The 15,932-nt window shown below is 44.0% G+C and overlaps 1 protein-coding gene and 3 long non-coding RNA genes across 4 annotated transcripts; all 4 read right to left on the reverse strand.

The window, feature by feature from the left end:
- Positions 1 to 248: 248 nt before the first annotated feature.
- LOC120294046 (neural Wiskott-Aldrich syndrome protein-like) lies at positions 249 to 668 on the reverse strand. The gene has a single exon (XM_039313923.1). The coding sequence runs from the start codon at positions 666 to 668 to the stop codon at positions 249 to 251; it is 420 nt and encodes a 139-aa protein (XP_039169857.1).
- An 8,523-nt stretch (positions 669 to 9,191) lies between these two features.
- LOC120293512 lies at positions 9,192 to 10,259 on the reverse strand. Its single transcript, XR_005551469.1, has 3 exons — positions 10,040 to 10,259; positions 9,820 to 9,941; positions 9,192 to 9,542 (listed from the first exon to the last, which is right to left on the reverse strand). It is a non-coding gene; the product is annotated as an uncharacterized LOC120293512 (long non-coding RNA).
- A 73-nt stretch (positions 10,260 to 10,332) lies between these two features.
- LOC108960141 lies at positions 10,333 to 11,386 on the reverse strand. Its single transcript, XR_005551468.1, has 3 exons — positions 11,212 to 11,386; positions 10,915 to 11,118; positions 10,333 to 10,448 (listed from the first exon to the last, which is right to left on the reverse strand). It is a non-coding gene; the product is annotated as an uncharacterized LOC108960141 (long non-coding RNA).
- A 1,151-nt stretch (positions 11,387 to 12,537) lies between these two features.
- On the reverse strand, positions 12,538 to 14,379 carry LOC120293511. The gene is made up of 3 exons (XR_005551466.1): positions 14,241 to 14,379; positions 13,175 to 13,501; positions 12,538 to 12,558 (listed from the first exon to the last, which is right to left on the reverse strand). It is a non-coding gene; the product is annotated as an uncharacterized LOC120293511 (long non-coding RNA).
- Positions 14,380 to 15,932: the final 1,553 nt, after the last annotated feature.

A 15,932-nucleotide genomic window follows, 5' to 3' on the forward strand; every position in this document is an offset into this window, starting at 1 on the left:
TAATTAAATCTAAACCAACCTTAAGCATAATTAGCCAACTAATCTTGGATTAGTGAGATTACTCACCAAATCGCGCGCAAGTCGGATCAATCCGCGGCGGCGATGCGAGGAACGATTGTCCCCAAAGCACGGCTCGGGTTCGGCCGGGAAACGGCCCAAAACGGCCCAAAACGCCCACGAACAACTGGATACCCACCCGTGGGGTTTGCTGGTCGCGCTGAACGGAAGCAGATCGGGCTGCCCGGCGGCTAGTGGTGGCGAGGGAAGCCGAGGCGGAGGGCGAGGGGGACGGGGAGGTCCGGCGAGCTCAAACGGTGGCGGAGATGGCCAGGATGAGGGCGGACAGGGCGGGGCGGGCCGACCGCGCACGGCGAGGGCGGCACGCGCGAAGGGGCGGTGGCGGAGCGCGTGGCGAGCGGCGGACGCGCGGGCGGCGGTGCGGCGGCGTCCAAGCCCGGGTCGCGGTTCCTTCCAGGCGACGCCGGATGCCGCTTCACTTTCGCCGCTTCAGTTCGCACCAACAAGAGGAGGGAGAGAGGGGGCGGAAGAGAGGGCGTGCGGTGAGGTGCGGCCAACCGCGGAGCAACGGCGGTGGCTCCGCCGGTGGGCGACGACGGTGGCGAGAGGCGATGACGGAAGCTCGATCTCCGCCGGTCTTCGGCTCCCATGGAGGTTTGAAGAAAAAGAAGAAGATGGGGAGATCCGTCGACGGAGGAGGGAGGAGAGGAAGACAAAACCAATTTTTCTTTCTTTTCTCTCACTCTCTCTCTCTCTCTTAGGGTCGCCCATACGTGGGCCACTATGGCTGTCATCCACCCACATTTTCTTGTCAATTCTACCCTTCTAGAAGCCTTTAGATAGGCCAAAATGTGGGGTATGTGTGGCATACGAATTTGCTAGGGTTTCTTTCCAAATTGAACCCTAAATCCCTCTTGATTCAATTTAAATTGACTCCCATAATTTCATTTAACACCTCGTCATTCCAATTGGTATTTTTCCTTACCAACGTAGCCCACTTGCATCCCAATTTCACAATCTCTAGCTTCAACTGAACAAAACGGCCCTATTTATCCAGTCAAATTAAAACCCGAAAATCTGGATGTCACAACTCTTCCCCTCTTATAAAAATTTCGTCCTCGAAATTTAAACTTTTACCAATCCTTATACGAAAGGTGAGGGTATTGCCGTCTCATCGAGTCTCACTTTTCCACGCCGATCATCTTTGTACACAAACTCTCCTTCTCAACCAACAACCGAACCGAGCTTCACAAGACACTCGTCATCCACATCTCGATCTCTTTTTCTCGACTCCTTAATAAACCTTTGAACCTCAACGATTCAAAATTTCGCGGCTCCGAGTAGCCTTTACTCTGACATTGATCTGACAACTGCAAATACTGATCACTGAGCTGACTCTGGACTTGCGATTTTCTGATTTCTGATCTCGTCCCAACCAATTGAAATCCCGTACACTCGCTTGCACCGATTAAAAGAAACTATCCGACCGGTCGCCGAAACTGGGAATCTCTGGTCAAGATCTGATATAACTCGGGCACTGATCTTGGCAATTGCAATTACTGACTACTGTACTGTCTTTAGCCCGAAATCTTCTTCACTTTCTTTTACCACCGAAATTCTCGTACTTCCGCTATACACCGCTAATAAAGAATCCTCTCAAACTTTGCCAAATTTATAATCTCTGATCTAGATTCGAAATATAATTCATCCTCGACACTCCATGCCGGTGAATTATCTGATGCACACACACTTCGGTATATCTATTCTGTGACATGACAGAATCTTCAATTTCTGAAGTCGAACTTAGATTGGCGGTTAATTTCACTCCGACACGCTTTTAGTGTGACCTAGGCTACTGGGTAGTGTTCAGAGCTTTTTAGGACAAATGACCCGTGGTCGATTTTCTTCGAGCCACCATAAACCCACTCGACCCATTGACGACTTTCGATTGTCGTGAAAATCTCAAAGATTCAAATACGGACACATGGCGCCAAAACGATAGAAACATCAAATTAGTGTCAGTCGATGAGAATTTTCCAATTTAGTGGAGTCACCCACGATCGGTCATTCATCTCAGTCGAACCGATCTATCTTTGATTTCAAATCGAGTTTTATACTGTGCCGTAATGATCTCTAAAGATGAGCACGGTCGAGAAGTCGATCATTGGTCGAATTCTCAAGTCTATTTGCCTTAAGGTCCTTAATAACTCACCCAGCCTAGTCTAGTTATCTCATGAGTGGCAAACTCGCAGAAAAACACCGTAATCGCGTCGATGAAATGCCCAATTCATCTAATCGAAATCGAGCTCGAAACTGGATGTTACACACTCAAAACAAGATCTATTCATCGTACCAAAGTAGACCAACTCCATCTATCGATCAACCACTGTTCTCAAATGGTATCAGTAATCCCCTGAATCCTTAGTAAGCCTATCACAATGTTCCATTGTGATATATTTCCATTCCCACTTGAGACTTTCAAGTGATGGTAAAAATTCTCCCGATTCGCATTACCGAGCTTCCACTTATTTGGTCTCAACTGGCGGAACGGTGATACAACAATCTTCTCATGTTGTATCAATGCATACCCATCCTCTACAAGACACATCACTAAAGATTTCGTGCTTTCTAGAGCCAAATGAAAAGTTTAGCACAAGTACGATAATCAGTTCTTACTTAAGCTTTGGAAACTATCCTCGTACTTGTCTATGCTGATGAATTTCTCTTCTTTCTTAAGAGATCAATCCCACGATGGTACCGTCTTGAAAATTCTTTCACAAACCTTCCGTAGTAATCGTCCAATCTCCACGCCTTCTGATCTCTAACATTGATGTCGGTCTCGGTCCATAAACAACTGATTCAATCTTGGCTGGGTCCATGAAGATTCCTTAACCTGTAATCACATGACCATTCTTAGGGGCATCTCGTGATTCTCAACACTTAATGAACACCCTATAATGTCGCTACACTACACGATCACCATTGATCTAGTTATTCTTTGAATACTCGATTTGTCAAATCCATGATAGCGGCTGGAGCGTTCGTCAAATCAAATGGCTTCACGTTATTCTCACAAGGGCGAAATCAAGTGCGAAATGCCATCTTCAATATAACCTCCTTCCTGGTTCTCAACTGACAATAACCTGTCCTCAAGTCAATTCTTGAAGACATCCACACTCTTTATAACAAGTAGCCCAATTCGTCGATCTTTGACAATGAACAATTATCCTTGATTGTCACTTGATTGGGTCGACTATAGTTGATGCATAATTGCAACGAACCATCTTTCTTTCTCTTTTCACAAAACTGATGATCCCTAAGTGATGCACTGATATGCATGAATTCATCATTCATCAATCCTCACATCTGAACCATTGGTTCTATCAATTCAAACAACAACAACCATTAAGAACTTTTAGAGAATGGTTCTGTTCCAGATGTTAACTCGATCGTAATTCTATCTCACTTACTAACGATAGGCCTGACAATCATTGTGGCAACACTTCCAGAAATTCTTGGACTACTGAGGAGTCCTCAATTTTCAATTCTTCAATCTGTCTTATTTTTGACAATTGTTAAGTAACCTAGGCAACCTCCGTCTAACAAACGGATTGCCTCAAGTGACAAGGTTAAAGAAGTCAAGAACCCTTCTCGACTCTCAATAAAACTTGGCACTTCTACCTGCCCCTGGAATAAACTGGGTTACTCCACTATAACAATTCCTCACTACAAAATACTCTAGAGCCAATTCTTTCCACACTTAACGATAGAGTTGTACACCAACAGCCAATAAAGTACAACTTTAGTCAATGGTTCTTTTCCTATAGCCTTAACAAACAACCGAAATTCCACACTTGCAATCCCAACATTCTCTCGGCACTATTTTGATAAAATCACCTCAAAATATTCTTTCATTGAATAAGGCATAGTCGGTTCCGTTCCTGTTCCTTTTGCCATCTTGCTGGCATTCCAACGGTAGTAACAGTGTTGGTGTTCTTTTTAAACCCCAATCGATAGTCCTTCACTTGATGGCCGTGCTCACTACCATCAAAGCATGTTCTAGTCATTCTCGAACACAGGATTAATCCATGCATTCCTTCCATACTTTCAAAGCACTCATCGGTGAGTCTTCTATCTCCCGCCAAGTGACAAAGACACACTCTTTTCGGTTGTCCCATCGGTCCGCTAGAACCGCTCTCGACTTCGATCTTTTCCCCGACCGATTTCCATTTTTTCGCCCGAATGGATCTCGTACCTTGACTTGGAAGCGATGGCTCGATCCCAGATCATATCCCCACTCTGGATCTCAACAGGTGTAGCAACAAAGGCGCTTGCAACACTAACGGCAGTAGAGATAGCGACAACGACAACGGCTTGATCCTGAGCTTACTGGCTCATCCAGTTCCCAAGGAACACTTGCATCAAAACGATCCTATCAAACTTAGGATCATTCGACGCTGCTACACAAGTACCAACCTGCAGTGGTACTCTTACACTCGAGCTGGCCAGAGCCGACACTCTGCCACAACCACCTCGGGTACCGACATTTGTCAGTGCATTATCCCGAGTCACAGAGGACATTGTCCTCTTACTAGGAGTTCTCAGCTCCTACTCGCTCATGATTCAATCTTTACACTGAAACCTGTCTTCCACATCCACACTGGATTGGAAGATGAGCGATCCTCACACGACAATCAATTCTAGCATCCAGCTAACACAGACATGCACCAGCATGAATTTAAAGGCCTTTCCTACTAACTATCCCATGCTCAACGCTCCTTATCACTCCAATCTTCAACTTCGCCCGATACCACTTAAACGGGATGTCACGCCCGATCCTCAAGCACGTGCACATCCTTCTATTTGGTCGATTTTATAATGCGATATCGGGACTAGTATCGCCGACCCTTTCATTTATTAAGCACATGCGGAAGCAATTAAAATCCCAGACAATAAAACGATGGGATAGAAAACGGGGCCATATTTTTTCATATTGAAATTTATAACCAAACTTTTATACAAAACAAAAACCACTTCAAAACTATTCACATCAAAATGGAGATCTCAAAAGAAGATAGGATCTCAATCCATCCAGCCATACTCAAGGCCCATCTCTATATTATCTTCTTCTTTCAAAATCCTTCCCTTCAAGTTTCACCTCCAAGATCTCCTTCCCTGCACTTCTCCTCCTCGCCTCCTTATCGGGTCCTGAACCGGGATGAGACTACGTCTCGCCGAAGTTCTACCCCACTAAGCCCGATTAGTAAACCATTATACTACAGGCTGCCTAAACACGCATAGGGCAGAAGACGTACCTTGGCATCAGATCCCACCTGCAAGTCAGTACAATTCATAATAAGCACCCAAGCAATCATAACACAAATCGAAGCATCGATCAAATCGACATAGTCGATTGTATGCCAACAAGACCACTCACGGTCATTTCCATTCAGTCAATCAATTCACAACATCAAATCAAAGCAATGATCAATCGACCTCGTCGATTACATGTCAGACGGACCATTCTAGGTCAATTCGATTATTCCATCTCAATCATCAATTACGAACTACGGTCCTCAGATCACATCTTAAGCAAAGGTGGAAGACACAGTCCACCACTCGACAACATTCAATATTTAATGGCTTTTACGGTCCCACTCGACCACTTTCAAAATTCAATGGCTTTACGGTCCCACTCGACCACTTTCAAGATTCAACGGCTTTACGGTCCCACTCGACCACTTTCAAGCATTCAACCCGCTTACGGTCCCACTCGACCACTTGCAAGATTCACCCGCTTACGGCCCCACTCGACCACTCGCAGCATTCACCGCTTACTGGCCCCACTCCGACCACTGCAAAGATTCACCCGCTTTACGGTCCCACTCGACCACTTGCAAGATTCACCCGCTTTACGGCCCCACTCGACCACTTTCGATACTCAATGCACGTAAATACGGCCACGTAGGCACAATCTACGCCACAAAGGCATAATCAACTATCGCCACACGAGGCATGATCACTTATCGCCACATAAGGCATGATCAACTATCGCCACACAGGCATGATCACTTATCGCCACAATGGCATGATCAACTATCGCCACACGAGGCATGATCAACTTTCAACAATTTACGAGCATTCTCTAAGACAACCTCTTCGCCAAGATGACATAATCAACCACCGAATACACGTGCATTCTCCGGGTGATATTCCGATTCACCGAGCCCACGTATTTCCATTCGGGTGATAACCAATACCCAACGATTTCTCAATCAAATAATTAAATCAACTCAACAAAGCATTATAACCGCCTGAATAACATACTTGGCCATTTACCAATCAACAATTCAATCTCAATCAATTTCAATCAATTTAGGGTAAATCCCTAAAATATCACAATTTATTCAATTCCATACAACGTGGAGCTCAAATGAATAAACGGACTGCGCCCCGACGATCAGCACGAGATTTCGGTCGTCGGCCATCAAAATCTTAATTTCCGATAAATAATTAATTAATTTATTAATTTCGAAAATTAAATAATTAATATTAAAAATTCAATTTAGCTCAAAATAAAGCCCGATTAAATAAACGGACTTCACCACGGTCATCAGCACAATATTCCGGTCCGGGCCATCTCAGTTTAATTTTCAGAAAAATAAATAATTATTTAATTTAATTCCGAAAATTAATATTTAAAATACTAAAAATCCACTTAGCCCGAAAAGCCTAATGAAGCCCACTAAGGGTCGGGAAAATCCCGAGGCACTTCCAATAATTAGTAGACCACGTCTACTTGCTAATTGCACAATCAATTTATCTAAATCGCATCACAATTGACTAATAATTGCTAATTTATTATAATCTAACAACCTAAATATAATTAATTAAATCTAAACCAACCTTAAGCATAATTAGCCAACTAATCTTGATTAGTGAGATTACTCACCAAATCGCGCGCAAGTCGGATCAATCCGACGGCGGCGATGCGAGGAACGATTGTCCCCAAAGCACGGCTCGGGTTCGGGGCCGGGAAACGGCCCAAAACGGCCCAAAACGGCCCACGAACAGCTGGATACCCACTCCGTGGGTTTGCTGGTCGCGGCTGAACGGAGCAGATCGGGGCTGCTCCGGCGGCTAGGGTGGCGAGGGGAAGCCGGCGGAGGGCGAGGGGGACGCCGGGGAGGTCCGGCGAGCTCAAACGGTGGCCGGAGATGGCCGGATGAGGGCTGGACAGAGGCTGGGCAGCGGCTGAATCGCGCACGGCGAGGGCGGCACGCGCGAAGGGGCGGTGGCGGAGCGCGCGGCGAGCGGCGGACGCGCAGGCGGCGGTGCGGCGGCGTCCAAGCAGCTGGTCGCGGTTCCTTCCGGCGACGCTGGACGCTGCTTCACTTTCTGCTGCCTTCTGGTTCGCACCAACAAGAGGAGGGAGAGAGGGGCGGAAGAGAGGGCGTGCGGTGAGGTGCGGCCAACCGCGGAGCAACGGCGGTGGCTCCGGCTTCGGTGGGCGACGACGGTGGCGAGAGGCGATGACGGCAGCTCGATCTCCGCTGGTCTTCGGCTCCCATGGAGGTTTGAAGAAAAAAGAAGAAGATGGGGGAGATCCGTCGACGGAGGAGGGAGGAGAGGAAGACAAAACCAATTTTTCTTTCTTTTCTCTCACTCTCTCTCTCTCTCTTAGGTCAGCCATACGTGGGCCACTATGGCTGTCATCCACCCACATTTTCTTGTCAATTCTACCCCTTCTAGAAGCCTTTAGATAGGCCAAAATGTGGGGGTATGTGTGGCATACGAATTTGCTAGGGTTTCTTTCCAAATTGAACCCTAAATCCCTCTTGATTCAATTTAAATTGACTCCCATAATTTCATTTAACACCTCGTCATTCCAATTGGTATTTTTCCTTACCAACGTGGCCACTTTGCATCCCAATTTCACAATCTCTAGCTTCAACTGAACAAAACGGCCCTATTTATCCAGTCAAATTAAAACCCGAAAATCTGGATGTCACACTTTACAGCTTGCTGTATTGATTCAATCTGCCAAGTGACTGTTATAGAGATGAGGCATATATTAGCCACTTACGACGGCCCTTTAGCTATAGGGAATTGCTGCTATTGGCACTCTAATCTTAACTCGAGGAGATCAGCAACCTTTTGTCTTTGGACGACTTGGAGTAAGTTCAAATCCACTACGATGTGCTCTAATCGGGGATTATGGAGACCTAACATCTCAAGTTTAGGCCTACATCCTCTCTGATTCATGCGATTTCCCTGTTTAGTAGTGGGGGTTTGCAGGAGGTAACCAAACGTTATGCGATAAAACAAACCAAGTAAAGAAAAGTGATTGTGCATCCGTAAGATACATGGCCATCAGATAACCTTTTTTTATCTGGTGCACAGGAGCGGAAATTGCCATGAAATCATATGTCAAAGTCTCATTACTATAATCCCATATCAACTAAGTCTATGGATACCAAGAGTTTCGTGATGCAATATTTAAGCTGCAGAGTGCGCTTAATGCTTATGATCGCCTCATCCTCATTCAAATACCTGCGCTTAACACTTATGATCGCGTCATCCTCATTTGAATACCGATGAACGTAATAAGATCACCTAACTTGCCATGGTACGCCATGTCAGCGACACGTGATGCGTTGGATGCATAACTCATTCAAGCATCCGGCAACTTTTGTCCCCAAAAAAAGATTTTGATGCGCATCACGTGTGGAAAAACAGAACCAGTCCAATAGCTTCACGAGGAAATATTTGGTACCCTAAAGGGATCACGTTATCGGTGCTCTGAACGAGTCAGATAATGTTTTATGGAGCCGAGGGGCCAAGCTCTCGGTATTTTCATATGCCTCTAGTACTTAATTGTGGGAAGAGCCAGCATTTCAGTGTAGAGCAAGTATGCTTTTACAAAGAATTGACAACTAGGACATTCTTTAATTTGAAAATTCTGATAGTTTATAAGCTTGTTTTGCTATGAAACTCTCAATGGTATAGATCCGTATATGCATTACACCCTAACTCCAACACCAACAGTTTTGCTCACTCGATTAGGAACATTGAGCTGGAGCAAACACCTATTCTTGTGTTCTGTTATCTAGTAAAATCCCCAGTAATACCTTTAGTCATTTACACACACCAAACAATAAAACGCTATAAGGTACAAATGCCACAGGGCAAGTGTGGCGTGGTAGTATAGATTTTGGAGAAATGTTTCAGGAGTACATTATCCAAGATCCTCATTTCAAGCTTATTTAGAACTGCTGTGAACTTCCATATGTTCATACCCTCTTCTGTGTGAATCGTAAAGAGGTTGCAATGCCCTAAAGCTGAAAATGTTATTTATTCGTATTGTGTTTGGTCCAATTGCTTCATTGTTATCCACTTCAAAATTTGATGTATGCTTGCTCCCATAAACTCGTACACTAAGCACCTTCCTGCGCTCCAATTCGTATGTGCTTGTTGAAGAAAGCTATCAATTCTTGTTTTGCCAGCTTCCTTAATGTTGCGACCTGGTGCAATGCAAACGAAGTGAAGTTTTGTGAGTTGCTTTGCATGTCCAGCTTCATGAAGATAAATTAGGCAAATTTCAGCTGAGAGGAGGGAGAGGGCATACTGCCAATTGTATACAGGTAACTTTAGTTCCATAAAAAGAGATCAAGCAGAAGATGAATGTTAGGCAAAAGCAACAGTAGATGAAAAATAGTGTCGATTTGCTCAGTCCCTACCGAGAAGACTAGGATTTGATGTCCGCAATAGAAAGAGAGAGAGAGAGGCAATATCTTGTACCTCAGTTTCTATTCGATCAAATAGGAAAGTCTATTAGTTATCTCTTCCCAGTGACACTCAGATTCTTCCCACAAATTCTTGTCCTTCTCCATCTTTGATTCAATTAGTGTGTTTAAATGGCTCTGTCAAAGGCAGAAATTCCAGGTTTGATGTAATGGTTTAAAAATTATTTGACAAGCTGACATGATTTTCATTATGGAACACGGGAGAAACAACTCACCTTGAAGTCAACCTCACTCATCTTAAGGAGTTTACTTTCGAAAGACTCAAGAAAGCTCTGGACCCATGTGTCGATGTACCTTGGACCACGTTAAGATTAACTAAGTGAAGGAGTTAAAGGTGATGAGGCAGTCAAAACACAGAGAACCTTGTGGTATACCTTCACAGCAGACAGAACAGTGAACTGCAGGCCATGCACATCGAGGTCATTTCTGCTTGAAACCCTTAGAATAATTAGCAGAACACACATCTGGGGAGAAGAAGGGAGAAATGAGATGGTTTTACTGATGTGTGACCAAACAGACATAACCAAGTTGCTCAACTGTTCTGAGCTGGTGGAAGGCTTCATGCCATGCAATAAAAGCCAAAAGCTGAAGTTGTACATTCAAAGTAATGTCATCTTGATGGATCTGCAATTATTCATGGGGATTGTAATCAAATACATACAGAAAAAGACTAAGTAGACCTACCAAAATGAAATACTCCATGATTTTTAATGCTTCTAATCTGATGAACTTTTTGTCTTTGCTAATGTACAAACATATACTTTCTGAAAGTGAATTGGTGAGTCAGAAATCAACCATCCCAAGGGGGTAAACCATGCGCAATTCTAATTGTTGAACCTACCCCCAAGGGGGTAAACCATGCGCAATGTGTCACCAGATAGATTTTTGGCCGAAATTACAAGCAAAACACAGCCTCACATACCCAGAGAAACATACTAGCAGATCAAAGGTGGCCTAGGCTAATTAAGTTCATTGGAGCCGGGAGTCATCTTGAACGTCTATTCAGGCAAAAGACAGGCCAGAAGATTTCATGACAAAGTTATGCGGAGAGAAATTTGTTCTTTTCATTAATATTGTCGAGTAAAAGTACCTGAATAATGTGAAGCAATGCATAATTCTCATCATTTGAGTTTAGACCTTCAGTTGAGTAGACGTAACTTACACCCTCGTCGAGTGTGACGAGTCTGCTTGTCATGAGCTGGATTGTAGCACAGGCTTGCATATAGGATGAGAACCATTAAAACATCTTCAACATGATGAACAATTGACTCTGCTTCATCATGCTCTATATTCCCTAGTGAGTGATGACAAAATAAAAGTAGATCAAGATTCAAATACGAGAGAGCTAACTTAAAAAAGAAAGGAATAACTTCTAAAATCACTGAACCTGCTATGTAACACTCTAAGAATGCTCTCGAGAGCATTGTAGGTGCAAATCGAGAAAGGTCTTCAGGCTGAAGGGTCTCAAGTATTTCTAGATCTTCCTCCCAAGGCCATGAATGGTCATTTAATATTAAAGAGAGATAATATGAGGCATGATATCTTGGCTCATCAAACTTGAAATTCTGGTAACTTATTGTCAACTTCTCCTGGAAGACAATAAAAGATGAGTCTTAATAGTAATTGGTGCAGCCGGCACATAGCTCAGGAAACTTGACAAATAAGATTACTTTATGATGTTTTCTAGGTCAAAGCATAACAGAACCAATCTGGAAGCTACTGCTCTAGTGGCGGTTCTTTTTAAGAGGTATTGCTTGAATCAGCAAAGTGTATTTGGACCCTTTGCAATTTCATGACTTAGTCATGTACAAAGAGATTTCCTGATTAGATTCGGCGTACTCGAAATAATAATAATAATCTATTATATGACCAGGTAAAAACATTAGTCTGCAAAATGATTGGCATTTCTGCCTAATGTCGTGGAAGCTTCTTGAGAAAAGTTGACCAGAGTTCACAATTAATTGGTCTTCTCCAAGCTATTTGATCACGAAGAGAACATGGATTGTCAAGTTTATGGCACTTTGTGCCAAGATGCACTTTGAGAGTATGAATAAGGCAAAGATAATATCAACATTTCTTAAAGTATTTCAATACATTAAACTTGTTAGAATTTTAAAATTTTAAGTTATGTCTCCATCTAATAGCTTGAACTTACATGGTCCTGCGATTTCAACATGGTATTATAATAGGTCCTGACAAAACTTTCCTGAGCCCCCCAATTGTAGTCAATTTCCACGCCTCAGTCTTAGGTCAAAGTTTAGCCTATGCATGTGGGGTTGTTGTGTTGGAACATTTATACAGTAAAATACTCCTTCACGTAATACCTTGAGCTTTTAGATCAATTAGCAGAAGTATCCACAATTTCCACCAATAAAAAACCCACATAACAGGATGCTTCTCCTATTATTCTGCACTCCTGATGGCCCCCACAAAAAAATTTATTTTGCAGTCCTTATAGGAACTAATGCAAATGATTTGGTAGATCATATAACAAAAGTAAAAAAATGTAAAAAGTAGTTGCTGCTTCTGGCCTGCAGTTATCTAGCTTTCCTCAACCAAGCGCATGAAAGATTATTGATACACAGGAACTGATATAAGCTTCTTTTTGCAGCGTAAATTTCATGATTACCTTGATCACAGAAAATCTTTCTGGCTTCACTGTAAAATCTGCCATTGCTTTCAGGATGGTATCCAATAATACCCGCAACTTCTGATAATAGCCACTGACTTCCAGCTTAAAAAAATCAGAAAAAGAGTGAGCATGTTGTAAATGGAGAACCCCACTTACTGGAGGAATAAGGATGTGAAAAAGGAAATATTTTTGCATCGAATCAATGCCCAATTTGTATATGTATGTAAATACACACACAAAATAAATGTACATATATGTGTGTATTTTTTTCCTATGGCCAGAACTCTCTACATAAAAGAAGCTCATTCTTTCACCTAGGCAGGCAAATCAGATAGTCAGAATAATTTATAACACATTCAAGAAACCTTGGATGGGTAGTGGGCTGAGGCCTTCTGTAGCAAGATAAAGTATCTATATGCTGGCATGGGACAGAAAAAACGAATGACTAACCAATAGCCACAAGCAAAGAAAAAACGAATGACTAACCAATAGCCACAAGCAAAAAATCTATAGGTTGATGCAGGCATTGTATATCGTTCCACTCTTACCTCAGTTGATGAATGTGCTAAAACTAACCAGGAATCAGCAGTTATTGATAGAAAATGAAACTAGTTTGATGGCAATCATGCATGACAAAATGAGGCCGCAGATATGCACACTAAACAGGTATGCACACTAACATGCACAAACCCCAATCTTCTTAGACAACAGTACATACCATGATCATAATTCTGTGGTACAACCAGATGTCTATATCAATCATCGTTGATCACAGACTTGCGCGCTCTGGGAAAGACCAGGAAGTGCTAGTAGAATGGAATACGGAAATTTGGACGCGAAGGACCTCATGAATGGCACCTCAATGAAGCACGCTGAGGACCTCATTTTCCTGACGCAATGCTAGATCTTGCAGGGAAACTGAACGAGAATGAGACTCGTCTCGCATTCGGAAGCCATAGAATAATTTGCCGAGCTTCCACCATTTGACACTCACTTGATGTTGTGAGATCTTGCTATTCTGAAGCGCTTCCATGACATGCTCAGCCTGCAAAATTTCTATGATTATTTCACCATGGAGTAAACTCCAACCAATCTCCGGAGTCTCTGCGACATGATTCAATGCATTGGATAATGATAGAGTGATATTCCTAACTGACAAGCCAGAATGAGACCTCTACCCTTAACAAAACAGAAATTAACAGGCAAATTAGTAAAGAATCCCATTATGATTAGCCCATATCTGTTCATCTGCATGGTGCAATTCCACAAATCAAAACCAAGTAACTCATATTCAAAGGCAGGGCATTACGTATAGTATGCAAATTTAAAATTTTCATTAATCATTCTTCTTTTCAGCAGTATGTAGCTAAATAAGAGGCCAGACGAACAATCAAGCTATAAATATCAACTTCGAGATTGACAAAATTTGAGACTGACACAAATACAATCTTCAAAAAGCAAGTTCTCTCATAGAGTGATGCACAATATTTGCGAGGAAAGGTTTATACCATATACACAATCTTTCATTTTCCCAACAGATGAGATGACTTGCTGAAGAGATCTTTCCCCCAGTGTAAGAGGAGAAGGAAAATGCTACAGCCATAACAAACACAAATTCCTGCTTTTGTTTCTGGACATTTTAGCACCATTCAAAAGTTCTACACACCACATTCTAGCAAAGCCGAAACATCAAAGTCTGCTCAACGACAGTAATTGAAAGCAAAATGCCCATTTGGCAGTTATGTGCGTCTTTCCTCGGTGCTCAAAAGTAAACAGTTGCTTACTGGCACTTCAAGCCAGTGCATGCAGTAATGCAAGCCGACCAAGTTCAGCAGCACATTCACTTCCGGCCTGAACAGAAACATTTCGACGTCCTTGAATCCGAGTCGCATAGAGCTCAAGTGCTCGATCGCTTTTAGGTAGTCCCTGGTCTTGAGCGAATCGGAAAACAGACATTGCTCGACGTGTTGAACAACCAACTTGCTCGGCCATCTCGGCATGCCAATTCATTAAAAATCCCTCCATCCCTACTTTCAAATTCCAACCACCAACAAAGTACCCAAACCGACCATGATCAGAATTTCTCCCTCCTCGCCGACAATTGCACGATCATCAAAATAAGCAATTTTCATCATAAAAGATTAACACGAACCAAACCCAAACCCAAAACCCGAGACCCGATGCTGAAAGAGAAGATTACCTTGAAAGAGGAAGAGTCGCCATGATCAGCCGATGAAGATTCAGTCAACGAATCCAGAGAAGGCCATCTCCGTCGCGCCAGAGGCTCCCACGGGAAATCCGACCCGCACAAGTTCCAACCTCCTCAACCAGTAATGCCCGACCATGCGGCCCTCGCCCAGGCCGGGTTCGCGATCGCGCCCTTCTCCAGCTCCTCCATCGCCTTGAACGCGGCCTGGAACCGAGGCTCTTCTCCACGAACTCGTTCGTGAACTCGATTCGGCTCAAGTCCAAGGAAAAACCCTAGCTCCAGTGCTGGTGTAGCCAGTCCACGTACCTTGTCCACAGCGAGCGGGAATCCTTCTCCAGTCCTCTAGCCCGCGCCTCTCCTTCTTCGCTGCGCCGTCAGCCCCCGCCTGTGTCTACCGAGATCTCCCTCGCGACCGATAGGACCGTGGATGTGGACAGCACCCGGTCGACGGCGGGAAGCCCGGCGCCGCTCGGAACGAGACCGAGGCCCGAAGTTGCCGAGAGACCAACGCGAGCACAAACCTTATGCTCGATCTCCGCGTTGGAAACAGTCGGAGGCGAAGGCGGTCCGGGAACCAGCCGTGGATCGGCGGGGCTCGAGGAGGCGACGTGCCGAGGTAGATGACCGGTGAGGCTTTTTTGGGAGGCAGAGAGGGGGAGGCGGAGGCGGGGGTGGGACGCGCCGAGAAGGAAGCGAGGAAGTGCATCTCGTCCACGAGGAGAGAGAGCCCAGAAAATATTCAAGTGAGGAGAGAGATTTTAAGCGGGAGCGTTGTGCATTTATTACCGTGCTTTCTACTGTCAGCCCAGCCGAGCCGAGCCGAGCCGAGCCATCAGCCGAGAGTTATTTCGGAGAGAGTGAGAAGAGAGAGGAGAGAGACAGAAGCGCAGAAGATGGAGTGAGCGGATGTGGCGGGCCCCGAGGACAGGTGTCGACGCGTGAATGGTTCAGAGCACCGATGACGTGGTACTGTTAGGGTACCCAATATTTTCTCGGCCGAATATTGATCGACGGGCCCAAATTCAAGACATGCTTTCAATGATTGCCACCTTGACTCGACTATTAATCCAAGTCACAATTGCTTTGTTGAAAATTTAAGCTTCACTTCTACTCTCCCATAGCTTTTCATGGGTTCAATAGCCATAGAAATCTCCCAAATCCAAGCATATTTGAACTTTGTCGTAACCGTAGACCTCATCTGATTAGAGTAGATAAGCACAACGGCTGAAGGAAACAATAGAATGCTCATAGTTAATTTTCAAACGAT

This window comes from Eucalyptus grandis, chromosome 5 (genome assembly GCF_016545825.1).
Source record: "Eucalyptus grandis isolate ANBG69807.140 chromosome 5, ASM1654582v1, whole genome shotgun sequence".
Taxonomy (NCBI): domain Eukaryota; kingdom Viridiplantae; phylum Streptophyta; class Magnoliopsida; order Myrtales; family Myrtaceae; genus Eucalyptus; species Eucalyptus grandis.

Coding starts and splice junctions, on each gene's coding strand:
- LOC120294046 (XM_039313923.1), bottom strand. CDS start 668: ATGGGAGCCGAAGACCGGCGGAGATCGAGCTTCCGTCATCGCCTCTCG.